This window comes from Patiria miniata, unplaced genomic scaffold (genome assembly GCF_015706575.1).
Source record: "Patiria miniata isolate m_02_andy unplaced genomic scaffold, ASM1570657v1 HiC_scaffold_7, whole genome shotgun sequence".
In the NCBI taxonomy this organism is placed as follows: domain Eukaryota; kingdom Metazoa; phylum Echinodermata; class Asteroidea; order Valvatida; family Asterinidae; genus Patiria; species Patiria miniata.
Window position 1 is genome coordinate 45,990,416 of NW_024037074.1, and position 26,263 is coordinate 46,016,678.

The 26,263-nt window shown below is 41.1% G+C and overlaps 1 protein-coding gene across 3 annotated transcripts in view; it reads right to left on the reverse strand.

Annotated features, from left to right (window-relative positions):
- Positions 1–1,752: 1,752 nt before the first annotated feature.
- LOC119745560 (PDF receptor-like) overlaps positions 1,753–26,263 on the reverse strand; it is a 65,018-nt gene continuing 40,507 nt past the window's right edge. For 2 of the 3 annotated variants that reach the window (XM_038222004.1, XM_038222005.1), the window contains 12 exons: positions 19,642–19,752; positions 19,146–19,276; positions 18,736–18,839; positions 14,128–14,281; positions 13,430–13,583; positions 12,984–13,044; positions 6,997–7,066; positions 6,612–6,697; positions 6,073–6,259; positions 5,465–5,557; positions 5,278–5,346; positions 1,753–3,347 (listed from right to left, as the gene is read on the reverse strand). In XM_038222004.1, coding sequence (XP_038077932.1) covers positions 3,303–3,347; positions 5,278–5,346; positions 5,465–5,557; positions 6,073–6,259; positions 6,612–6,697; positions 6,997–7,066; positions 12,984–13,044; positions 13,430–13,583; positions 14,128–14,281; positions 18,736–18,839; positions 19,146–19,276; positions 19,642–19,752 — 1,265 coding nt within the window. In that variant the 3' untranslated portion in view covers positions 1,753–3,302. The remainder of the gene's footprint in view (positions 3,348–5,277; positions 5,347–5,464; positions 5,558–6,072; positions 6,260–6,611; positions 6,698–6,996; positions 7,067–12,983; positions 13,045–13,429; positions 13,584–14,127; positions 14,282–18,735; positions 18,840–19,145; positions 19,277–19,641; positions 19,753–26,263) is intronic. The other variant, XM_038222006.1, reaches the window with a different exon arrangement.

Here is a 26,263-nt window from a genome sequence, read left to right on the forward strand (position 1 = left end):
TCTCAAATATTTCCTGAATCCAAATGTCTCCACAATGATTCAAGAAAACCTACCTCCCTTGTTTTGATTTCAGAAAATCGATTTCGGGCAAGACGCCAAGTTGAAAGCGTCTCATAGACCAGGCGTCAAAAGTTTGAGTACGGGCAGACAATATGGTGGCCATGTTGATATAAACAACCTCCTTCCCGGGGATAATCATAATGTGATTTGGTCTTGAGATAAACGTTGGATATAAACGTGGTCCAAGCGATGGGTGCCTCTAGTCAATTCAAAGTGCAGACGTCTGTATTCGACCCCTGGCTTGTAATACTCCCAATCTCCAATTCATGTTAATGTAGGAGACATTTTATCGTCATTAAAGAGACATTTCAATGTCTCCCCAATGTCACAACTCCTATTTAGATGCAAAATTTTGCAGTCGCAAATATTCTAGATCGATTGCTCATGGTCCAAAACATAAATGTACCAGAATTCGTGGGGTAGGATAAAGGGATCATTCTCTAAGGTACCATTCCCCGTAATTATAATTATTCTGTCTTTTGAATTATTCTGTCTTATAACTGCACGCACAAAAACAAGACATCCAACAGCCCACCAATAGCAAAAATTAAGTCAACATATTTATTTATAATTCACTGTACAGCGTCATTATGATAAATTATGCGGATGAATCTGTGCATCAATGAACGTCTTAAGCTTTTTAACAATAATTATACCATGTACAATTAGATTACTTCTGAGCGAAGACATTAAAAATACAGAAGTTTGAAGTAGCAATTTTAGAATAACGTTTTGACAAAAATGGTAATTCCAATCCCAAAAATACTTAAGTCAAGACTATAATTCACGACCTTTTAAAAATATGAAAATCGTCTGTAAAACTTGATTTTTATAGAATATATTTTTTCCCCTGGTATGTACACTTTTTCATTTATTTTCGGGAATTCGTTATAATTTATATAATAAAGAAGTCAAGTTGTGTCTATATCAGACAACATTGTGTGCCAAAATAAATATCCGCAGTATATTGTAATAATTGGAATATTTTCCAATTATGTCACGGGAGGGCGCTGTTGATGTAGCCGCAAATTTGCTTAAAAGTAGCTGTGCAAGTCATTGACACTGGGGTTGGGTAAAATATATGAGGAAATTCTCGAAGAACAAAACAAGGAATACAATTAATTAATGGCATAGATACACAGGTGCATATATGAAGTTGAAATTAAGTAACGAATATGTTAGAAAATTGGTTCTCTCTAAAAAAAATTAAAAAAAAAAGTAGCACGTAGCTCAAGTAATTTTTACTTTCCGAGGCAGTGGTTGTGCCGGTAGACAGATCATAACGATCTTGCATTTCCTGGCCAAAAGAAAGAAAAAAAAACAAGCCTTTTGATACATATCTTTTTAATGCACCTTCTGTCAAAATTCAAAAATTGTTATCATGCCGTGCGAATTTTCTCATCGCAGGAGGGCGCTGTTTGAATATCGAGGAAGCTCGGTTCAATCCTACCTCCATGGGCAAGTTCGCGCAAGAAATATCGTTGACCGTTGGTTACCCATAGTTCGACTAAAGTTAGCCCGAACTCTGTCCAGTCGACGGTGGTTGACTACGCTAGTCGACTATTTGGAACCAACCTACTGGGGCTAGTTGCATCGCTGGTAACCAATAGCCGCGCCCATTCATAACGTACAGCAGGGAGCCAGGATCCAAGAGTTTCGCGATGACATTTTGACCAGCGTTTGACTAGAGACGTTCGCATGTTGCTATTAGTGCGCAGGCGTAAGGTACGTCACAAATCAACCACTAGTCGACTATAAATGGTCCTTGCCCGAACTTGGCCCAAGCTTCCTGAACAGGTAAGAACATGTTCGCCCTCTGTTTTGCTGATGATAAACAACCATCTATGCAATAGACCATTATCATGTTGCAGCCATTTGAATTGTTTTTACCATTCAGATCAATGTAACCAAAGCGAGGCTGGAAGCAGAAATAGTCTAGTTCCTTTTTGCACAAAAACATTATCTTTCAGTACTGTTATTGGATACAGGGAACATGACTAAAATGATGGAAGCATGATAAAAGTCTATTGTGGAAACGAAAACCCACGGCGAATCGTTCTTCTTGACAAAAACAAAACACACAGAGGGCGCTGTGACAAGACTTCGGTTCAACTACATGTTCTTGTCAAACGTCTGACTAACATGCCTTTTTAGCGCCCCCAATCCTGAAAAAAAAATTCCTCTAATTTTGAGAAAAATTCGATACATCAAACAATTTGCTCCTCTCTTTGACACGACAAAGAATAAGCTGATTACTATGAATGGGTATATGGAGTTATCGCTCAGTTTCAGAATAAAATCAAGATGACTGATATTTTTTAAGAAACCTTATTTCCTATTCAGGTCAATAAGTTATTTAAATCGTCTTAAGAAATTATTTTACGATTCCTGGACACTTGTTACAAAATTATCAACACAATAAATATGATTTTGTTTTTCTTTGCATAAACAAAATGTCTACCTTATAGTATATGCCTATTGCACTCTGTACGGTATCCTATTTACAACATGCACAACATTCAAACATCATGCTTTCGAATTTGAACATATACACAACTGAAAACACAGCTGATTAATTTTTTTATGAAGGTGAACACATAGAATGTAAATCAACCACAATGAAGGTGCAAAATACCCTGCTGTTGGTCGTTCAAAAACAGAACACAATCAGAGAGGGCTCTTGTTATACGCGAGTTGCACCCAGACTTTTAGTCGAAAACATTGAAGACACTTTAAACATTCCTATTCCTACCTTTAAACTATCTTACAAGACACTGGGTATATCTGGCATTAAGTATTAATAACGATAACTATTTTGTCATAGAAAATATACCCTTCGACATATCTCAACATTGACGTTACTAACAGGCCTCGTGTTATTTACAGTATAGTTTCGACTCCCGACGAATGTCGAACTACGTAGTTTTTACTTTTAATAAATATACATACATTGTCGTAAATATCTGCCTTATTACAAAATGATCACGAAGGTGTCTGCTGTAGTATGTGCCATTAAGTTCATTCCTAATGTTTACTGACCAATCACGGTCTTCCTACAGTGAAAGAACTGACAAATCACATGCCTCAGAAGGTTGGGTCTATTCCGTGTATCAACTCACAGAGAGAAAACACTGCTGAGTAATACTCCATCGTTACCGCAACCTAGTTGGTAGGAAGTATAGTCTCTATCCCAGTATCGAAGGTCAGTCTTCAATTACTTCCGGCTGGGTCATGCTATAATCTCAGGCATGCGTACTGCTCATCTCATCGATTGCAGCCATCTTGAGCTATCGGGGAAAATAAATAGAGCAATATCTACCTTTTAAACGGTCCATGCGACGAATTTTTCTGAGGAACACATTTCGTGCAACTTTCTACTCTTAAAATGTTAAATGTATGAAAACTATTTGACATCCCTTTTAGGCTAATTTTATTGAAAAGTACACTTCTGTAATACGTTTAAAACTGTCCATGCTTTTCCGCACAACTGAGGGCGCTGTTGCTGTGATGTCATTTCAGGTAGGCAAAGTTCAGTTTTCTGTTCAAATTGAGAATTCCAAAATATGCGCATTGAAAAAAAAGCATATGGAGAAAACTTTGCTCATTAATCTACTGCCATGTAAAGACACAACAACGAATCACCACAGAAAAGAGAATTTAGGACAGCAAACGGTCCAAAATTCTGGCACATTTTGTGCTGAGATAGCTGTAACATTGAGGTTTCTGCTTACAATGACATCACACTTTTTGTCACGAATATGGAAATTCATATCAGCATAAAGACCAAAAAGGCACCAGAACATCATTTAAAATGGCAAAAAAAGCATTTAAAAAAGGTTAAATGGGATACAAAGGTGTATTTTTAAGGATTGCATTAAAACAAGTCATTGCATGGGCCCTTTCCAAAATTGGCCTTTGCACTAGAGCTTTGAAATCTCCCTCTGAGTCACACACTGCATCATTTGTGAGCACAGGGCAATGATCTTTTGGTCAATGAACCAAAAAGCCAAATTCAATTTCAGTTTGATCAAAACGCATCCGCTGAAATAAATTCCAAACGGAATCAATTTATGCAACAATCATCCACGCGCTGTCAACTTCTCCCTTTAGCCTTGGGCGCCCTCAAGCGTTTTATTAATACTTTGGTCGGTAAATTGGATAAATGGTTTCTGCTTCGTTTTGGTGCGAAAACCAAGTATTTTAAAGATTGTGCCGACGCGTGACAAATCATCCATGGGGAAACATTGATTATTGTTTAATTCATTTATATCGGAGAATGGACCAGAAAATTACATCTCACCATGCCGCTCATTAAAGAAAAACTTTAATGCATCGGTTATGCTACCGTGTAGTTAACGTCATTTAATTGTCGTACAATATAATTATCAAGACACTTCATGTTAATTTATTTCAAGTCTGAGAAAAATACTGAAGTGACAGCGGGTATTTTCCTTGATTTGTCAAATTGAGCGAAAGATAAACTCTTCTATGCCGAAGATATTACTTTAAAAAAGAGGGCGCTGTTTAACTACAGTGTGAGCGGAACCACAAACAGCAGCAGCCTGAATCGATGAAAGTTGTTGTGTGTTTGGAAGCAAGGCGGCAGTTTCAAATTGTAATCATTAATACCCAAGACGGTTTACCCATTCCTATTAGTCGAGAGCCCGACACGTGTGGCCGATTTTAAACGGTTGTTAAAGACCGGTTGGCAGGTCTTAAACACTTTGTGTTTCCGGTGCAATCCGGTACAAGTACTGTTTTATTGGTTGAACGCTCACAATCCTCACGTAGGCATGCGCAATACTACCAGTGAGTCAGTATTTTAAAGTCCCAAATTAACACTACACAGACACTGCTGCGTTCTGCGCCACATCGCGCAGTACGCGCGACACGCGCCCCAATCTCCATATAAAGAGTTGTTTACCTAATCGCGAGAGAGCCATACCATAGTAAAGCTAGGGGGGCTGTTTCGAAAGAAAACATGAAGTAAACTTAGGAAAATTATAAATTTTGACTTTTTCTGACTTTTTCTTTACCGAAAAAGGTATTTATGAATGGGAGTAATGTGTTTGGCCGGTATTAAACACTATGTTAAAAACCTGGAATCTAGATGCTGATATATCAGCAATAAGACTCCAAGCGGTCTTAAACACAGTTCTTAAATTCGGCCGAGCACACATTTATTTCCTTATCATGATGTTCAATCTCTAAACTCACATACTCGCTGCCCACGGCGGAGCCATTCGTCCTCTGCGACGGCTTGTATGCCGCACGTGTCGTGCTCATCTGTGGGAACAAGGAAAACAACAACAACTCTACGGAATAAATAAACGAACTCCAATAGCCCCATTCCTGCATTTTTAGGACACATTTTGCATTCTACAGTGAAGGAAAAGGAACTTACTTCGGTTGTGGAAGTCAGGACGGATGTTCGACGCAGGAGAGGATCCCGATAGTAACGCCATGTGGACCACTTACGATGTAGTGTCATTCGCACCTGGCAGTGTTGGACAAAATACAAACCAATAATCTTAACAATCTTAAATATACACGGATGCCCCGCAATCCTTCTGTCTTGGGAGGCAGGTTGGCGTAGCGGTACTTTCCTCGCCCCTTTCACCGCTGTGACCCGGGTTCGAATCCCGCCTGGGCTAATATGTGGATTGGGATTGGGTCCCTACCTGATTCCGTGGGTTTTTCTCATATTCTTCTGAGCTTTTCCTCCCACCTCTTAAACTGTAATTTGTTCTCACTGTCTTCTCTCTACAGGTTTCTGCAGGCTACAGTGCATGGGGCACTTTTGCGGAATCCTTGGTTTCATTATCGGAAAGAAATCAAATAAAATAATAAATAAACTCCAATACGTAATCTCAATGCTTGTTTTATTAGAACCACAAGACCACAAGGCTAAGAACCACTCAAGGTGACGGCCGCGAAAAAAAAAGAAGACAAAAAAAAAAAAGCCAAACAAGTAAAAAGTGAAAATGGTACCAAGTTAAGAGTGAGACCTACCTCTTGGTTCAAGAAGCAGTACATGACGCAGAGGAAGAAGCCCTGGTAGGAATCCAGGAAGAGAAACAAGTAGTTATACAAGACGATGCTAGCCTTGGAGTCGCGCACCGTAGGGTTAGGGATGAACCAGGCCAGGTTAGCCACGCCCAGGAGTGGGATCAGCAGCACGGCACCTTTGGCAGCTTTCCTGAAAGGTCAAAGGTCAATTAGTAACAAGTCACGTGACTTGAGTAAAAGTTTTACTATTTCATCTGAATCCGATGACTGTTTAATGTTGGTATCTACTTTTGAAATTATAACAAGGATCATTCATTTTCTCCACAAGCAGGATCCTTAGAAATATATACGGACGGATCAATTTCTACTTATTGTGTATGCATATGGTACACAAAATCTTATGCCAAAATCTTATGGTACACAAAATCTCTATTGACAATTATGAGATGAAATTTAAAAGAAAACTGAAAGTAAATAAAATTGCAAAGGAAAAGGATTATCCCTTTCTTGATTATCCCTGGTATTAATGGAGAGGATTTTACCTGATCTGTTTAGTTTCGCTGGAGTTACTGTCTCGCAGCTTAGTCACTAGAACTCGCACAATGTTGATCAGGAAGAGAACGTTAATCTGTCAGGATCAAGGATGTATTGAAATTATTTCTAGGATAGACGGATTTAAATTATTAAATTATTTAAGAGGCAACATAACAAGGTTACCTGTAAATTTAAATATATTTCCTTTATCACCCCTTTAATGAGATCTATATCCTCTTTTGGCCAAAACGTACATTTCATTTGGAAAAAGAAATGTGAAAGCCAAGAACGCTGATGAAAATGAAACATATTTTAATTTGGAACAATATGCGCTATTATCAGGTCGTTAGTTTTAGTCACAGCCATGTCTTGGATAGAAGAGGTAAAACTAACAATGAGGGCGCCATTCCGGGGAATCTCGATGATCAAGTAATACGAGGAAGCAGCATGGTCCTTCCAGCACCTGGAAGAAAAAAAACGAAGCAGTGAGGAAATGGGCGAATAGTTTTGAAAATTTGACTAACACAAAAATGAAGTTGCGCGTGACTGTTGATTAGAACCAAAATATTCATGTATTCAGTATTTTTGTGTCTAATTCAAAAACAGACATGATTAGAAATTGGTTTAAATGGCAAATAAAGTAAGACAGTTGAAGTCTAGGAAGAGCCACGCCCGATCGGAATGTGAACCCACTCTGGAATGGTAGTTACGCATGTGCGATTTTGGCAAGATGTACGCGTTATTTCCGCCATGTCATGCCATGCAGAAACTCCGAGTATTTCACGCACGTGTGGCCACCACGCGTCACACACTTTGCTTTTCGTTTTGCGGGCATTTCTAGAAGGGATGATATAAAAGGTGAAGGAACACCTCTTCATTGTACTGACGTCTAAGGAAGTACGCTACGACCCTCCTTCTAGCCCTTCCAAGCAAGAGAATGTCAACTTGTTGACGACGGCCGAAACGTTGAGGAAAGCTCTTGTTAAGTAGCTTTGGATCCATCAATCCGTACGCCTCATGCATAACTTGTCGACGATTACACGACCTACTACACCTACTTTAACACCGAGCGCGCAAGCACGACTGCAGCCTGGGGGTAAGAGCGCCTCTGCACCCCATTAAGGTTCTCTCTCTGTCAGGCAATGTCGTGAATCCGACGGCTTGTAAAGAGAACCTCCAGGAAAAGATGTCAAGGGATTTTTAAAAGCTGAGTGAGCTACGGTAAGAGTGAAAACCTCAGCAGAAGGGAATTATCGTGAGAAGGTTTTACCTCTTCCGAAAATTCGCATGCCCGCGAGTTGCCGACCAAGATTCGCTTGACGAAAACGGTTTCCCAAAGAGGCAGTTTGCTACATTTCTACACCCACATAATCCAGGGTTTTCCCGTATTCAAGACGAAACGATAGTGTCTAATAATCGGTCCGAACCTCCGCTGTGTCGAAAAACTTTCCCCATGTTAACGTCTTTTACGTTGATTTCGAGGGAAGCCGCTCTACGTATCTGCGGAGATTTCGAGAGAGAAAAAACACAAGATTTCGCCTTGACGCTGCTTATGCACGGCCCACACCCGTCCGTCCTCGACCAGATTACACAATATTATTCGACGATATCTCAAAAATCGGGTCACAGGGCTCGGGTGAAGAGCAAGCCTAGAGGCTGATGGCGCCCTAGCAATGTCAGAATCAGTGAAGACCTCAAGACAGGCTGACCGATAGTCTCCAAGCAACCGACCCGGAGGCACTGGTAATCGACTAGCTGTCACAAGCCCGCCCTCTTCTGTCCCCTCAAGAGGGCCACTATACTCCACATCTGACAACGATGTGCGCGGGAGTGGATGGCAAAGTACCGTAGGGCGTCAAATCGGCCATGTCAGTTACTGAATTACAGTCAGACCAGAAGATACCGTTGTACTTTCAGGTGAATTATAAACTCAACACCAAAAACAAAAGAAGAAAATCACCACGGCTAGAGACAATTTACAAACAGCTATAATCGTAAACCAAAAAGCAAAGATTGACAGGGAAAAAACTGAAAACAGTACTTCAACTCAGTACGCAGTTCGAAAACACATGGTTTTGGGTATCAATTCTACTTTGTACCGATATTATGAATAAAGCCGCATGCTGACCCTGCTCCCTTTGCAATTTCACAGTGAAAGTTATCCGTTGGTGTTCTGAGTTAAATTGTCCGTCCCAGCCCTTGTCCGGCCGGTCGTCCTTCTAACTGATTGTTATCGGACAAGTAAAGTGGCGAGCCTAATGACACCCAACAGCACGCGACCTTCTGATCCCAATCAAGATATAACCAAGTATACCCCAATCAAGATATATACGTGACACAGAAGGACATGGGAATTATCGAGTGCACCTGGGTGCATGAGATCGTTATGTTTTATCTGAAGCAGGTGTTGCAACGATGTCATTTTCTGAGTTTTTTTACCCTCTGTAGAACAACGATATGTGACTGTGAGTAAGTTTCAACTGCGCGCCGGATGAGAATATTCACAACAAAGTGCGTTAGGTACAGAATGCACAACACCATTTAATATTTTGTGAAACGGTTATAAAGGTATAACCTAAAGCGTTGTCTAAAACACAGTTCACTTATTCGGCAAGTAATCTTTGCCCTTAGTGAACTCTCCCCAAATCCCATTAATCACAAGACCTACATGTCCATATTTTTTTATTTCAGATGGCGAAGGACTGGTACCAGTTTAAGTGCATTGCAAAATACCCAAGACACTCTCCGACTTTGGTTCTGCACGGCCAAACCCAAAGTGCATCCCGAGTCCTCTCTGCTACCAACCGCCTGAGGGCGCTGGGCTTACCACTCCGCAATTGTAAGCGAGCCAGGGTTTTTAAAACCCTCATTGAGTTTCAGCGAGGTTAGATCACAGATAACGCAGTCACTCCGGCCACTGATGGCTGCTATAGTGGCACTCACACAAGTCCGACTTGTAAGGGTTTTTGTTCTTACGCGTGACATTTAAGCCCCCTCAGATGAGAAAATGGGTGTAGAACCCTCCGGCTTCGTGTCAATTGAGTCCATCGTGTGCATTCCACACACTAAAAGAACCCCTTTTTAGCGAGTGCGTAGTGCGGTCGTTAATGACGACGCTTCTGCGTCACTCCAGGCGTGTTGGCTATCGGCGCAAGGGGCAGAAAAAACGGGAGTTATAGATGAGTAATCGTGAGGGGTAGCGCGTGCTAAACTTTCTAACACGAACTAGTTTAGTATTAGTTTCTCCAGAAGATATATTCGGGAATCTTCTGGCGGGAAGGGTGAAGGGAGTTCGGGAGACCGGTGCTTGGGGCCAATGGGGGAGGAAGGTTTCGAGATACATTGTAAATGCAGGGGGAAATGAATACATAAAAACATAATTCATAGGAAAAATCCACTGGTCTGTCGACAAAGGCGAGGACATACTTCACTCCTTACTATCTAGTTTCAAAATTTGATCCCACAGATCAGTTTGAAAAGACATTGGATCTTTTGCAGGCTTGTCATCATCACTCTGTTTACAAGTCACTGAATATTATTTTCTTTCCTTGAGGACAGAAGAAATCAGTTGGAAAAATATTAACAGGACAGAAACAAATTGTGTCCTCGGGCCGGATATGACACACCAAGCGGAGCAAACAGAGCCATCATTCACGCGTCATTGAATCCCACGCTCTCACGGAGTGACAGGACGAGGTCAGATAACCAGTCTAAAAGCAACGGATGAAGATCGGCGAGATAGTGCGAGAATCAACGTGACATGTACAGCAAGCTCAAACGTCTCGCTCGTGTCACTGCCGGAGAAAGAAAACAACGAGCCTCGACGCGATCAAGAGGATTTCTTGAAAATCGATTGAATTCGCGAACATGGATGAGAGGAGACGAAGCAAGGCACTAACTTAATGTGCGAATTCTATTAGTGGATCCTAAGCAAGCATTTGGTTCTGGGATCTCTCTAAATAGGTTTGGATGTAACATTGGCAGTAATTGGACAATGTGGTGCATAAATAGTAGGTCAACTTCGAGGTGCTATTAAGTCTGTCAAGAGAGGCCAGTAACCCTTTCTCTGCATGAAGTAAAATAAAGCACCTTCCTGGACTGCCCACTGTGCGCCTTATGGCATAGCCCATAATCAATGTACAGCGCTATAGCATTTCTTAAATTGTCGCCGTCTCACGCTACTTGTAATGGCTGCAAGACTATGAAGGTAGGGGCTTTGTTAACCAGTCATGGAGGTTGGAGGATTCTTGATATGTCCCAGTAGCTCTCTACTCGATTTTCAGATCCACAGCTGATATTTTTTTCTTCAATTTAACTAACCCACGGGGGGGGGGGAAATCCAGTAGTCTTCAAGTCACCAACAGTTATCATTCACAAGACTAATTCAGGCTAAGAAGACGAGCTGCCTCAGCGAACAACAAATAAAATTGGCCCCAATGTGAATGACGGACTCTGACCCTCTTCTCCCTCCGCCATCCTCGATTTCTTTTTTTATTAAACAACTGAAGGGTGCGGGAGGAGCAATCTTCATCAAGCTGGACCACTATATCGAAATTAAATTTCGGAATGAACACGTTTCTTTTCAGCTGGGCACGGACTTTACAGACTAGTACCTGTCACTTCAAAGAGCGATGAACCTGCGGTTACCTATATTCAAGGACCATTGTCACAAATTAATTTAGAACTGGAGTTTTTTTTGTTTCGTAATTACGGAAATAACTAATTACACTTTTGACAATTCCGGAAACAACAATGACTGACAAGAGAGCTCATTAATGCGAAATAAGATTTGAAATTATGTTCGCAGTGTGTGGTATATCAAAGTAAAAGCATAAATGATATCATGCAAACACACACAAAAATTGGAACATTTGAACCGGCAGGCCATTAATAATTAAATCTGAAACCCCTCACAGTAGAACAACGTGAGAACTATGACATGGAAGTCATCACGTCATCGGGAATTTCAACATCTTTCAACGGTTTCACGTTCGACTGAAATTGGCCTTATCCAAGCTGCCATTCCGATTCAGCTTCTTTAAAGACACACAAGATCGTCTCATCACCCGCCAACTGTGGCGCCATTCTACTCCCGTTCTGCCAAATCGCCCAGAAATCGCAGCATTCGGTACAAAAGTCACGTGCGAGTCCCGTTCTAGGCGCGAGAGCTTTACCCGTAGAGTTGACAGGTCCCTGCGCGCAACTGGGACCCATCTGAGGCAATACGTGGTCCAGTTAATTAGCAATGTGGTGCTCGCAGCATGATCGCGCGTCCCTTGTGGTGACTGAGGACACAAGGGACTCAGGGAACCGTGTTCAGAATCGCTTTTCTGTGGCAGTTTTTTTTTTTGCACAATGCAAATGGAAATCAAAAGATTAAGGATAATAAAGTTGTCATTCAGATCTCTCGTTCAGTATTGACAACCCCATTTCTCATGTGCAGATCTCATAGGTTATACTTCGCTGTTGTCTTACATCAAAGTGATACTAGGTACCGGTAACCGCTCATTTGATATCGTTCCATTTTTCATGTATTTATTTGCACAACTTTCGCCTTTTAAAAATAGCAGGGAGACGTAACCTAAGTAAGTCCTCCATTGTGGCCCAAGAGCTAAAACTGGACATCTTCAAGACAGCCTGCCTACCCATCCTGTTATACATGCCTGTGAAACATGTGTCATCACCAAGTTCCTTGTCGCATATCTTAATAGCTATCTTACAAACTGCCTCCTGATCAAACTCGGCATAAAACGTCTTGACAAAACACCATGCTGTAAAACATCTGCCAGCCAGCAACAAGCACTAATACAAAAACGACAACTCAGATGGGTTAATCACATCATTCGGAAGCCTATGAACGAGCCAGATAACATCTATGCTCTATACTCCCCATCTTATGGCCGACGCAGACAAGGTCGTCAGCGCCTACTCTACCCAGAGTACATCGCTAGACTATTGTCACAGGATTTTCTGCACTCCCCGCTAGAGATCCGGAGACTCGCACAAAACAGAGATGAACGGGGAAAACTTGTGTCCGTCTGCTTTGCAGTCGACTGATGATGATGATGATGATGAAGAGACAAAATGCCTCTACAAGCTTAGCGACAATTAAGTTTCTACTCCACATACCAAGTTTGGTTAACGTGGAAAAGTAATTTCTGTTAATTTATACGTTACGTATTTTGCTTTTACTCTTCAAAATCGCTCCGCTAAAACCCAGAACCATCGAAACGCACTGCAGCTCTGGGTCTTAAACCTCTCAAAACGAATAAATAACACTATTTAAATAACGTTCATCCTAATAACCAATTTTTCATAATATGACAAACTGCACAATTCTTCACTGTCAACGGTATGATGAATTCAAGATGGCGACTCACCTTGCTTGACTTGTGTAGTACATAGCAACGACCCAGCTGATGACGATGGGAATCGGAAGAACTATCCAGTAAGGGGGAAAAACACGGGGGAAAATGATCTTAATTATGTTGCATTTTTTTAAGTTAGAAATGTGTTTGTTACTCCTAAGGCAAACAGTATTATCAACAGCATTACAAATTCGTCCGACAACTTGGTATGTATGCGAATACGCTCATCATTCAAAAGATAAATACGGGGTAGAAGATGTACACAGGGTCTTTGCATCCAGAAACCATGTTTGTGTTCTTTTAATTAAGTACCAATAAATGCAACAAAGGTCTGCGTATCACTTTGGAACATAAGCACGCGATTTTGGAACAAAGATGGCAGCAATGCAACGTATCTATAGATTGACTATCTGAGTATCTCGTCAACAACTAAATATAAATTAATTAAATCTACTCACACCATCCGATTAAGTAGTAGAGCAGGAAACGAGGCTTGCCGAAGACGTTAGCAGACACCAGGCAGGTCAGATACAACCCCTCAATGAACATCCAGAAGAATGCACACAGACGGCCGTACTCTCGGATCGTCTCGAATGTCTCGCAAAGGACAGGCTATTTGATACCAAGAACCAAATAAGGTCACGTTGCAATAAGGTGCCATTAATCGATTTCAGCGGTGGCAAAGAATCGAATATTGCACGGAGGTTATTCGGAGATTTGAGAGTATGGAAACAGGTGGAATAGCGACCTTACGCGTCTGCATCGTCAGATTTGGCAACTTTCAACTTGAATTGGTTTTTACATACATAGGAGTTTTCGTTTTACAAGTGTGCACTCGTTTTGGGGTCCAATATAGCTGATCCTTGCAAACGCAAATAGTCGAAGATCGCGTCCAAAGTGTTATGGTCTACGACTGCGGCTATGCACCGTAGCTCACCAAAGGCAAAAGCAAAGTCGCAGCCACTAAATAGCTGATTCAGACACGGCCTGAAAGGTGTTTGAGGAAGCATGACTAAGAGAAGCTTATAAGCCGCGTCCACATGACTTGGCTACGGATTGCAATCACATCTCTTGCAATCGCATCTCTGGCCACTTCCCATTGAAACGTGTGTTACTGCTAGCCACAGCTATAACTCTCATTCAGACTCGGTCTTACCGTGAGATGTATAGTCTTGACATCAGTGATCCCTTGACTTGTATTACTCTCCCGATGTCGCCTATCGGCCACCAGAATGACCTCGAGGGTCATACGGATCAGAAATGCCGCGAAGAAATGCTTGTGGATCTTGATGCGGTTACAGTTCAGACTCCTGCATTGCAAGACAAAATCGAGAAACTCAAGGAACCAGCATGCTAAAATTGGAGAATTCTATCCTAATGGAGTGACGGTGTTGGCATTTAGAGTAGGTCAAGGAGTTTCAGAGTGAAAATAACAATGTAAATTGGTATCCACTAGCCTCAGAAGACGGACCACAACCAAAGTAAAAACCAAAGTATTGAAACAACTATAACACTGGGTTTGATTCAATCTTTTCTGATATTTTGTGAGAAAACTAATCAGTTATGTGACCAGAAGGTAAGAAAGATTCGAGATTTACAACAATATTCTGTTGCAATTTACAAAGTAAATAATATTACTACTTTAGTTTCGAAATATATCAAAAAATATGAATTCTCTTGGGTAACTAACGATTCCAAAACGTTGTTACTTAATCTTCCGATTGATATCAATCTTCGAATTGGGCCAACTATAAATTAAAAACCATATCAAATTGCCGCTAAAAGCCCGACAACTCAACCGCGAAACTCTGCGGTAATTTATCGACGACCCAATTCCATATTTCCCAGGTGATATATTTCGCGCCTTTTTTGACATCGCTTCCCGCCATTAGTAATATTTTTTTATCCCCCGTCATTTTTTATTTCATCGTGTCCAAGATTTGCTCTCGATTTGCAATTCGCTCCAAGGGTCAGCGCGGGATAATCTCCTATGTTACAGGGCATGATAGTCCAATAATGCTGTTCTAATTTGAGCGGGAAGTTGTTTTGGCCGCCGGGGAAAATAAGCAGCAGGCTCCCTCGGGATAAGAACAAATTGACGGTTTCTCTTTTAGTGTGCAACATCGCTTGGAAAATCCCGACTCTCTTTTTGTTAAGAACCCCGTGTGCGCTATATAATTTTACACTTATCTCACGCCTTTAACTCTGTATCAATGTAGTTTTTGCAACGGCAGATCAGTGTAAATTTCAATTAATCCACGATCTGTCCAGCGGCAATAACCTGGATGTTTCTCTGAAAACGATTGGCAAGAAAAACGATTGAAAACCGTTACGATTACACGGTGATCCTTTCATTTTCTTGCCGCCGACTCAGTGAAAAATAGGAAAGCTACGCGAGAAAGGTAATCTCCTGCTGGCTTTCCCAAAATACCCGCCACATTAGTTTTCCGAGGCTCTAGCGTCGTCAGGGGAAACACGTACCGCCAATATTTTTATATCATTTTAAAGCTTGGAATCTGAACTTTATTCCTGGTAAGTATTGATTTGATTTTTAAAAGGGGTTCGAAATGATTTGTGTTCAAATAAAGGCATGTCAAAACAACATGTACATTAAAGCATTTCAAAGAACGGTTTTCGTCGAGCTGCCACAAGGCGTGATAAATATTCATGTTAGGAAGCGTGATGTGATTGGTTAAAATACGATGAATGCTGCAAAAAAAACGTTCACGGGAGCATTTTGGGAAAGATTTATATCTAGCGAAATAACATTGGTTTCTGTTCAAGCGCTATTTGGAAACCAGCCCGTGTTCATTGGACCGAGCAAAGACAACATTATTAAAGGTAGACGACCTAAGGTCACTTGTTCCCAAAATGCAAAGTTCCTCCTCAGGTCACGTGATACGCTTAAACAATCGCACAACTGACCCCTACATTTTGTGTTAAGTTTGACATCAAACTTTGTTCTCTTGCTTCGCTGCTATTTAATGTGCGGGTTGCGATGATACTTCCACCGCCAAATTGTCCTGGAGTGACCTGTACCGGTAGGTATCTATAGTTCAGGCGATGACACAGATGAATTGGTTACTAGTCATGCAATGCCGGACACATTTCAGTAAGATGAACGAGTTGCAAAATACGGCGCCGCATCAAAGCGCACTGAGTGTTACTAATTAATGTGGATTAAGAAGGCTGCAGCTGAGGCAATGGTTTAAAGAGACGACCGAGAGAGAGTAGAGTGCGGGGATGGCATCCTTACAGCTGATTCCATACGTCAGCTTTAGACGAGGCTATTCCGGGTCTGATGCCAGCAGAAGTCTGCTTCGTCACCTCAATAGCAGCATTAAAAAAAACGGGTATAAATTCCACTCGTGCTTAGACGGTTCATAGATAGACTTGATTCGAGTCTGAAGTATTGTCAGACCCGCGCAGGTCACTTGCGACATCATAGTAGGCCTTCTTCGGACCGGTATATTTAACAGCTGACCGTGATCTATCAAATTTACCCCGTTGGAGTATACACTTGCCTTTTTTTTAGTAATCTGGCAATAGGCATAGCAGTTGGTGTATACAAGCTTTTTGGGTTTGCACATTGAAAAATAGTTTTTTCAAATTGAATTGATAATTTTCTAGCATTACATTAGTTTTGAGCTTTCCAATGAGACATCTCACGAAAAGGCGGCCCACGACAAGTAATCAGTTAATTAATTCCAACTATTGAATTAAGAGCGAGACGCTCCTAATTCGTTCTGAATAGTGTGCACAATTTCCAAACAGGAGCGCGCCATTTAAATTTAAAACCACTTTTTAAAACTGTATACAGGCCTGCAAAAATAAACAAGCACATTTACTTGTTGCAGGACATTATATTCCTTAAAATTTCGCTCGGAAAAGAAAATCGAAATTTTGAAAAAGCACGTATATACCAACTTTAATTAAAGGTAAAACAGCTTGCTTTAATCAGAACAAAAAAAAATCTTCAATTTTGTTTGGTACACTCCGTGATTTTTCGGTAAACGGCTAATAGTTTATCCAGAAGAGCCAAGCCAAGATCTTAGTTGCCAAGACCTATAAAAAAAAATCCCACAGTTAACCTATGCCAATTTATAGGGTAAGTAGTTTTGCAGCTCGTATAGACACGTGTTTGCAATCTTCTGACCAACTAGACCTTCCGTCTACCAAGATGGCAAAATCACCCAAGTAAAGTGACACCGAGCTTAATACTACAAAAAAAAATTAAGTACAATAGAAAGTTGCGCACAGCTGTTTCGTATATATCTGTCGAGTGTTTGCCAGACTTTAATGGCCACATCCAATTTTCATCAATCTCATTTTTATCTGATCGATTTTCAAGCGAAACTTAAAATTCCAAGTGTGCGTGAGAGTAATCATTACTGACAAATGTATAGACACATGATGTTTGTTACGATTTCAGAATTGATATTGCAACCAGCGGCACTCTGAGCGCCTCGAGACGAGGCTAACTCTTACCCGGCTATTGCACTTCTTATTACACTTGATCAGCCTGAAAATAAAATCTTCGTTTCAAGACCACAGCAGTGCCTGAGGCAAGGCATCTCTAAAGGTTCCGCGGAAAGACGACAAGCTGCCGATTTTTTTTTCTTCTTCCTTTTAAACTTCATCTGCGGTTCTTGTTTATTCTTACGATTGGGGGAGAAAATGAAGCGAGGGGAGAGCGACAGGCGAGTCGTGACGGAGCAGTGAAAATGATGAAGGGGTGATTGTATGATGAGGGGTAACAGACGGAGAGGCTGATGGCTTGCGAAGACAGAAGACGACCAAGCACAAAGACTCGCACCACGTCAACTGTCATTGACTCCGTTTCCCTAGACAAGCGCAAGTGCACGCACACGCAGCTTGTAGTGTTTGTTCAGAACACATGCGGGATTGGAAAACGCATTGGAAAGTCTATTACGGGAAGGCTGAAATGAATTGGTGGAAAGCAAGATGGATTGGGAACAGTTGCGCTTGGATTACTGGTTCGCTTATGGGCATCTATCTGCTGCTGCAATGGGATCGCGAGTGTTTTCATAAGTTTTACTGAAAGGGTTGCAAAAACAGCAGTGTTAAATTAACCTCGTGTGGTATCTATACAGTGGACGAGCTGTCCGATACATACGTGGAGTTCATTTCACACGACAGTTCGTGAAGTTTGACATGTGAACGTGTTGTGCAATTGAGGTTAATGAAGAAAACAGTTCAGATGCGATATATGGGTCAACTTGATAAGACCAGACGGAATGTGGCGAGATAATAAGGGTATTTGCGATGAACAGAAAAGAGACAAAAAAATCAATCGAATTTTAATAATGTGAGGCGATGATTGATGAGATAAGGCGAAGTGACAGAAGATCAGTGGGTATGGGATAAGGTCAGGCTTAAATAAAATGAATGATTCGAAGAAGTGAAAAGGCGAGATTTGATGATCTAAAATGAAATTCGGCGAGAAAAACCGGTCGCGATGACAAATGACGAGCAACAGGATCAGAGGCTTAAAGGGCAATTAGGTACCGGCGTGATGAAACGACGGGGGGATACGAGAAACTACGACAAAACATGGAAATTCCAGAAATGAGATATGAGAATAAGCTTTAGATGATAATTCAAGACAAAATGATATAGCATAATATGCAAGACTACAAACTAGAACAAGGTGGGATCAAAAAGATAAAATAAGACAGACAGCTGTTTGTCAAAACATGTACAATGGAAACTGGTCGCGTGCAAATTTGTAGTCTTTACTCACCGAAATGTCGAGAAGATTAAGAGCGCCACCACGAGGGCAACCCAGGACAGGCAAACACCAATCAATCGCATCAAATTGGCGCCTCGGAGAACTTCTAAATAAAACTGGGTCCAGAGGAAGAACATTTTTTTAATTTAAAAATTAATTCAAATATAAAATACAGTTGGGATTGCTACAGATGTGTTCCTCCTGCGGTATTGTTGGTTAAATACAAATCCTCCATAATATATTGAAACAACCATTCAACCATTATCTTTTGGAACATACACAGCGTTAAATCTTGAGCTTTGTATCTTTTCGTTCTCAATTTTTGTAGGATTATTCTTTCGTGAAAATAATCGTACGAAAGAAAACCATTCAAGGAGATAAACTTATACCCAAAGGGTAAAGTGTTTCTGTTTTAGTCTTACATTGATCATTTCGTCAGACACATCGTCGTAATCGGGCGTTCTGGTCGGGATATTGCTATGGGCGAAACAATCCCGGTAGGTTCCTCCCAATTCCCACGTTGCATTCGGGCCACAGAATCGGGACAGGCTGTCTGCGGGGATAAGCGGGAAATCAACGTGTGAATAAATTAGTAAAGCGGAAGGTTTCACATGTCATCAGTGATTGGTCAGATTCTATGAGATTCCATGATGTAACCAATCAGAGATCGACTTTTGAAGAGTTATATATGACAATTGGGTAATGTAGCTCAATGTTTTGAGGGCGGGCTGAGTGAATTTTTATAAATGACATTGATGCGCCATATGGTTGAACACGCTTTGGAAATATTAGCTAGCATCTCTTTGTTTCTCCACCAAAACAACAGAGCTGTCACGTCTGTCCCCCAAAATAGCTTGTTTAACGCCCAATTCGTTCAAAATATGGCATTTGTTGTATTTAGTTGAGAAGAGCGCTTACTGTCTGGGTTGAACCAGTCGAGGTTGGGACACTTCAAGATGACGGAGGAATTGGCGGGAGTAGCCGGCCAGCATAGTGTGGTGTCCCAATCAGGTGCACACATCGGCGGATCTAGGAGGAAACAATTGAAAATATAACATGATACCATATGAAATAATATAGTAATAATAATAATAACCATTCTTATATAGCTCACATAACCGTCAGGTCCCCATGCGCTCTCATGAAATCAACACTTGAACAGTTATGTTTTGACCCGGGTTTTGAATTGTTCTGATGTTTTGGCCTGTTTGACAACATCTGGTAAGTGGCTCCATAACTGAACTGCAGCTGAGATCTTATTCGGTCTACAAATCACATTTAAAATCTGTTATAATAAGTTTTGATACCGATTTGTTGCTGAAGACTTCTTATGTGACTGATGCAGACAGAAAGTGGGATAGTGTGGAGCGATGGGATTCAAAGGTCAACTGTTCTTTTCGGACCTGCCTTTAACAGAATCCAACGAAAGAAACGGGAATAATTTTGGTCAATGTCAGCGGATTAGGGAGAACTCGTTTCCGCCTGGGTATCTTCGACTGACCAAGAATCGGCAGCATCTACGAGCCGATTACATCGACCTTCGAACGACCCAGACCTACCCTGTCAATTCCCGCTCCCGACGAAAGCCTCACGATGTTCATCGCTCGAAAAAAAAAAACAGGAAAAAAACTACCAAAAGGTGATGAAGGGTTAATCTTGGCAGGGACTTACTAGCTGGTCGGAAGACAGTGATGCTGCTTTGGTAAAAAGCTTCAGACGGAGTCGCTATTTTTAGAGTCGCTCGTGACAATCGAGGATGCTGAATTGATCTACGCATACAGTTATAGGCTCTCGTGGAGCACATACATAAACGCATTTTCCGGTGACGGTATATTATTGATATTCCAAAAATGCCGTCGTTGCTCAAGAATGACATTTATGTTGTCAGGTGTTTACTCAGAGAAAACATTATTAATGCAGGTCCGGCCTCAGACATTTCTAATAATAGGTTTCTCATTGTGTGTATGTACGGTGGGTCTTCTCCAATACCATTCATTTGCATTTGACCGAGTTTGCCTGCAAAAGATGCCACAGAAAACTGTCTAAGACACGGCGATTAAACGACAGGAGTTAGATCTAATCTTTCTAAAGACTCCTCATCAAGCATCGGTCACTATTTGCAAAGTTCAAGACGACGGCATCTCTCGACTGCACGGATGAGCATGCACACATTTTCTCTCATCTAAAGTTGGCGCGAAGAGCTAAAGACCAAAGTGCGGCTTCGTGAAAACAAATTTATATAAAGAAACCCTGTTCTAAATTTCGTCATAGATTCAGTTTTGTTAAGACGAACATAGAGGACACTTTGACAAGCCTTCAAACTGTTGACTGTACAGGGTGAGTCAGAATGATCGGGACCCAAGTTCATCTTATTTTTTTCTGGCAAATAGGGTATATTGAGAAAAGAATGAATGCTTTATATGAATAGTTATTACCTTGTCTTCCAAAGGAATTTTGAATTTTTCAAATTAGTGGCTGTGGTGAGGAGTTATGCCATTTTCATTGAAGTGGCTAATTTTCCAGTCTGCACACTGAATTGGTTTTCCTTTTTTTAAATGCGTTAATAACTTCAAGTCAGTCAGCCACTATGGGTTTTTTATCGTTATTACACTGCTTCACATCAGCGATTTCAATAAATTTGTTGAACCATGGAACCGTGGTCAGAGTGTTTTTGAGCGCATGTTCTTTGCTAGCGCTTTTCTTCAAAATGGTACAACGGAAATATGTACATGAAACTTTTACCAAAATGTCCAAAATACCAGCCTATATCAGCCTGTTTTGATAATTACTACATATTTTTAATATTGTCTTTACTTTGGGTCCAGCTCATTCTCAGTATAGGTTTCTTCCGATATTAGTTCTGGCTGAATTTGGCTTAAAATAGTTGTCTGCCTATAACGGCTTCATAAAATTGTGTCCGAGGCTTGAATGCTGGCCTGTCCCTGAAGCAGCCCTGATCAACAAAATTTGACAGGTTTTTCGTTCTAGACTATATGACGTTCTCATCAAATGACACTCTCATTTTTAGCAATCAAAAAATCTGATCAAAGATGTGAAGACGAAAAAGATCAACAGATCTCCGAAAAAAAACTGGGTCTGATAAGAGAGACGATGGCGGAGCCATGAAGCGAATTTCCGGCCGAAAGGAGGCCAATAAACGGCCGGGCGAAGTCCAGCACGAAAAGACTATCGTTATGAAGAAACCAATCACTTTATGATTGACTCCAACCCGAGCGTCTGTCAGCTACCTGTCAGTTGGCAATAGTTGGGTTGACGAGTTGGGTACATCTCATATGAGCAGCTACAAGGGCTACCAGACAATACAATCATATTGGTTGGGGCTTGGGGAACCATGCATGGACTGTTGAGTTTATTTAGACTTCCAGTACAAAGAGTGTAATTTATTGTAATGTAACTGACAACAATAAACGGTCTTCTAACAGATAATGATTCTTATATATATTAAGGATCATCTTCTCCTAAAGAAACTGTAGTTCAATGAGCTACATCTCTATGACGCGCTGGACATACATACAGCGCGTCCCAAAATACCCGCTAGTTTTACTTGAGAGGATCTAGCCTCGGCTCGGAAACACATGCCGCCATTATTTTTGTACCATTTTAAAGCTTGGAATTATAACTTTATCCCTGGCGAGTATTGGTTTGATATTAAAAAGAGTTTCAAAATTATTCGAGTTCAAATAAAGGCATGTCAAAAACAAACTCAACCGATTTCAAGGCAAATCGATGATGCGGTACATCATACGCTGTTGAAATAACCGAAATAGAAAACAGATGATTTATATTAAAAACACATTGAGCTTGAATCAAAAAACAATATTGTGAATTTATTTAAGGTGACAGGTAGTCTACGTGGATCGAAAAGAAAAGGAAATAACAGAAAGTAAAAGGCATTGAGATCGTTACAACATGAAAATGATGAAGCATTTCCATATTTAAATCGGTTGAGTTTTTTTTTTGACATGCCTTTACTTTAACACAAATAATTTCAAAACCCTTTTAGAATCAAATTAATACTTACCAGGGATAAAATTAAGATTCCAAGCTTTGAAGTGGTATAAAATATAATGCAGTACGTGTTTCCGCGGCGACGCTAGAGCCTTTTCAAAAAAAACTGTTGCAGGTATTTTTGGACGCGCTGTAGAATATTTTTGCGACTTTTCTTGCAAATCAGCGTTTACATTCCAGCTTAAACGTATTGAGTACGGTCGTTAACCCAAGCTGAGGATTCAGTTTCACGATCTACTTCTTGTCCAAATACATGATCAAATATTGAACAGTCCGATACATTTCAAGACAAAGTTTTGAACCGAGCGAGCGTATAGGTTGGTGAGTCGCCCCCGTGCTCTCCCCACGAGCATTCACTCGAGCTCGTTCCTTCAATAGCCAGTCGTGCGGCCAGCTGATGAAATCTAATTTATCCTGAGTAAACAGTGTCAGCGCGAGGGATGATATTTGGACAGGCGAGGATGTTCGTGAAATGACGGCACCTAGACAACACCACCCAGACAATTTGCAAAGTATTTTAGCCATTCGAGGTATCCAGTGCGTGCTCGAGTGGGCGCGCGAGTAAAAGCGCGGCCATGTGGGAAAGTCATGTGTTAAGTTAATACTTTCTTGTTTTCTCTCCAACTTTTTTCTGTCCTGTTAAACCCATTTAGAAGTGAGCTCTGTCCAATGTCAACTCGTTTAGTGTGAGAATTCTCGCCTGTGGACTGAGACCTTCGGAGCAAGGCTTTCAGCTATCTTTGATTTGCCGAAGTTGCGTTTGCGCAAGAATGAACACATTCAACTGTTAACTCGGATGAACATTCTGACATGCAAAATGGCAAGGCCAACAAGTCCACACCAGATGTAGTGACTGTTATCTTCATATACAAAAACCGGCTACAGTTGACTCATTTGTGTAAGATCACATCTGTGACTTATTTTTGTCCAAACTGGAAGCAGAGCCGGGTGATCGCGGGTTTTTTTTGTTAATGTGATTTCCAGATACAATTTATTTACACATCATTCGCCGCTTCCTTATAATCGACGGGTATCAACCGATCCGGGTTGCAAGACAGAACTTCGATCGTGACTTTCCCTTAATTCTTCTAATTAGATCCAGAGTGAGTTACCCGTTTAGGAACCAACCTAATATGCTCCGTCTGCTGCCGGTGTAGTCAGCTTCCTGCGAAAATCAGACAGAATCGTTTCAAAGCAAGAAATCTGTCTTTGTGAAGGAGGATAAAAAAAAAAACACAAGCGCATATGAACGTCATTAACAAGGAGATAAGGTGCAAAGTTGAAACGAACAGACGATTCGTCTTCTCCGGACTAACAAAACGTGCATCGAAAAACTAGTGTGTAGGGCTTAACTTTCAAGTCTCTAAAATTAACTTGAGCATGCCTTCACGGCTGTCGATGGGAGGTGGGCAGCTCTTAGGCAGCTGGCTTACCCCTACACCAATCTAGGGCAATGATCTTTCCACCAGTGAATTGTAAAAATAAAACTGATCTTATAATCTTTGCAGATGCCTTAGCCTCGTGACGCCAATTTACACCTGATACCTATAATCTCTGCGCAGGGATACCTCTGGGGTGTGATCCTGTGGATTGCATTGGCTCGTGTGGAGGTCCCAGTGGTGAAAATACGGAGTCGGTTTTTTCTTAATCCGTTTATGAACTCCAAAATATCTGCAATTAGCAAGTGATATCAAAGAACGCAAGTCATTACGTCACAAGATAGTATTATTACATTACGCCCTATACTGGATTCATGCCCAGCGTCACACTTTGTGCAAACTGTTTCGAAAGATGTAAAAGACTCTCCATAACTTGTATTTTTCATTCTTTTCGCATCTTCAATAAGGGAATAAATGTGTGATTGGGAGGCAAAATAGAGGACATTTTCGGGTAACACCATGTAGAAAGAAATATCTTCGTGTTCATGCATGAGTTACGTGATTGTGCCGTGTAATTTCTGGAAAGAGTAGTGTTTTTGGTACACAAATCAGGTTTTTAACCCTATAGTAGCCATGACTGCATTAAATTGGTAGGCGGTCAGTGGAGACCCACTAAAGTGACAAAAAGAGGGCCAGGGCCCGAGGGACGAGTTGCTATAGGCCTACATGTATACCCATACAAGGCTGTCACTGGAACGTTTCTTACACGGAGATACACGACGTTTTGTCGAGCTGTTGTCCGCAGCTAAAAAGCTATTATCGTCCAAGCGCCGCCAAACTTTACGCCATATTTTTCCTCCTCCCTGAATTCAGTGGCATCCTTTACTTTGAATCAGGCGCCTTTGAGGCGACTCGTAGGGAAATGCTTGATTAGCCAACAACATTTCTTGGAGAAGTCTTCATTGAGACCTCCACAACCTTCAACCGGTGAAAAAAAATAGGTTACTGCTGCGTTACCGCAGCCTAAACCAATTCTTTTCTACAAACTGTAAAATCCCACGCAAACAGTCTGCCATGAGGCCGAGTGGTAATGTCCTTTTCCTACAGAACTTGATCTTTCCAATCAGCTGAAGTTTATCTCCCCTGATACCTGTCACCTTGGGGCACGTGCCATAAAACAAGCCTTGAAACAAGTCTAACATCCCCTGAAACGGTAATCCGAAACTGAACAAACGATACCCCTCTAAGCGATCTCTAGCCTGATTCTCGGGGACAGGTTATACCAACAGGATAAAGATGACCGCTCCATATTTCAAATACCAGTAGTTTTCAGAGGGGAGGCTGCCGATTAACAAAGGTAATCCGAAATATCTTCCCGAAGATGACAACACTACTTTTGATTAGATACCGTTCCTGATTGAAAATAATAAAAACATGTGTCGCAGCTCAGCTGTAATTGAAAATATGTATTTACGAGAGTGCCAGGTGCATGGTGATATATTTAACTCTTGTCAGATGATACGATGCGACAGTTGTGATGGTCTAGCTCAATAAACTTGCCCTTGACTTGACAGGTTGCTCTACTTTCCGAGAACTGGGAGCAATTTCCTAAGCAAGGCGTTGGAATTTTCTAATAAAAACCTCAAGGTAACCTCCTTTATAAACTTCCTCAGAAAAATACTCGCCTTGCTGTTTATAATCCAAATCATCTTTGACTGATACATTTCATTCTTCTTTGAAACCTTGGTTTTGCTCCCGAGTGGACCTTTCTCACTATCTCGCAGTTGATTGCTATTTCCTTTTGAGACCTATGACCTGATGACGTCTGGAAAAAACTCAATGAACCTCAGACTGACGTGAGGGACTGGAAAAGCTTAGGGCTGCAATGAAGGCTACAGGAGAGTGTTTAACTTCAGAAGAGTGGAACGTGCGAGGTGACCGGTGATATTTAAACTCCATCATGGTCTCCGGATTCACGCTCTTTGGGCTTTTAAATAAAATCTCAGTGGATGTTAGGTGATAATAATGAAACGATTACTCAAAGAGAATGAGATTTTTCAAAGGATGTAAGCATTTGTAGAATGTGGACTTGAAATCCAATGTTGATGGCGGGTAATAGAGTAATGGAAGAT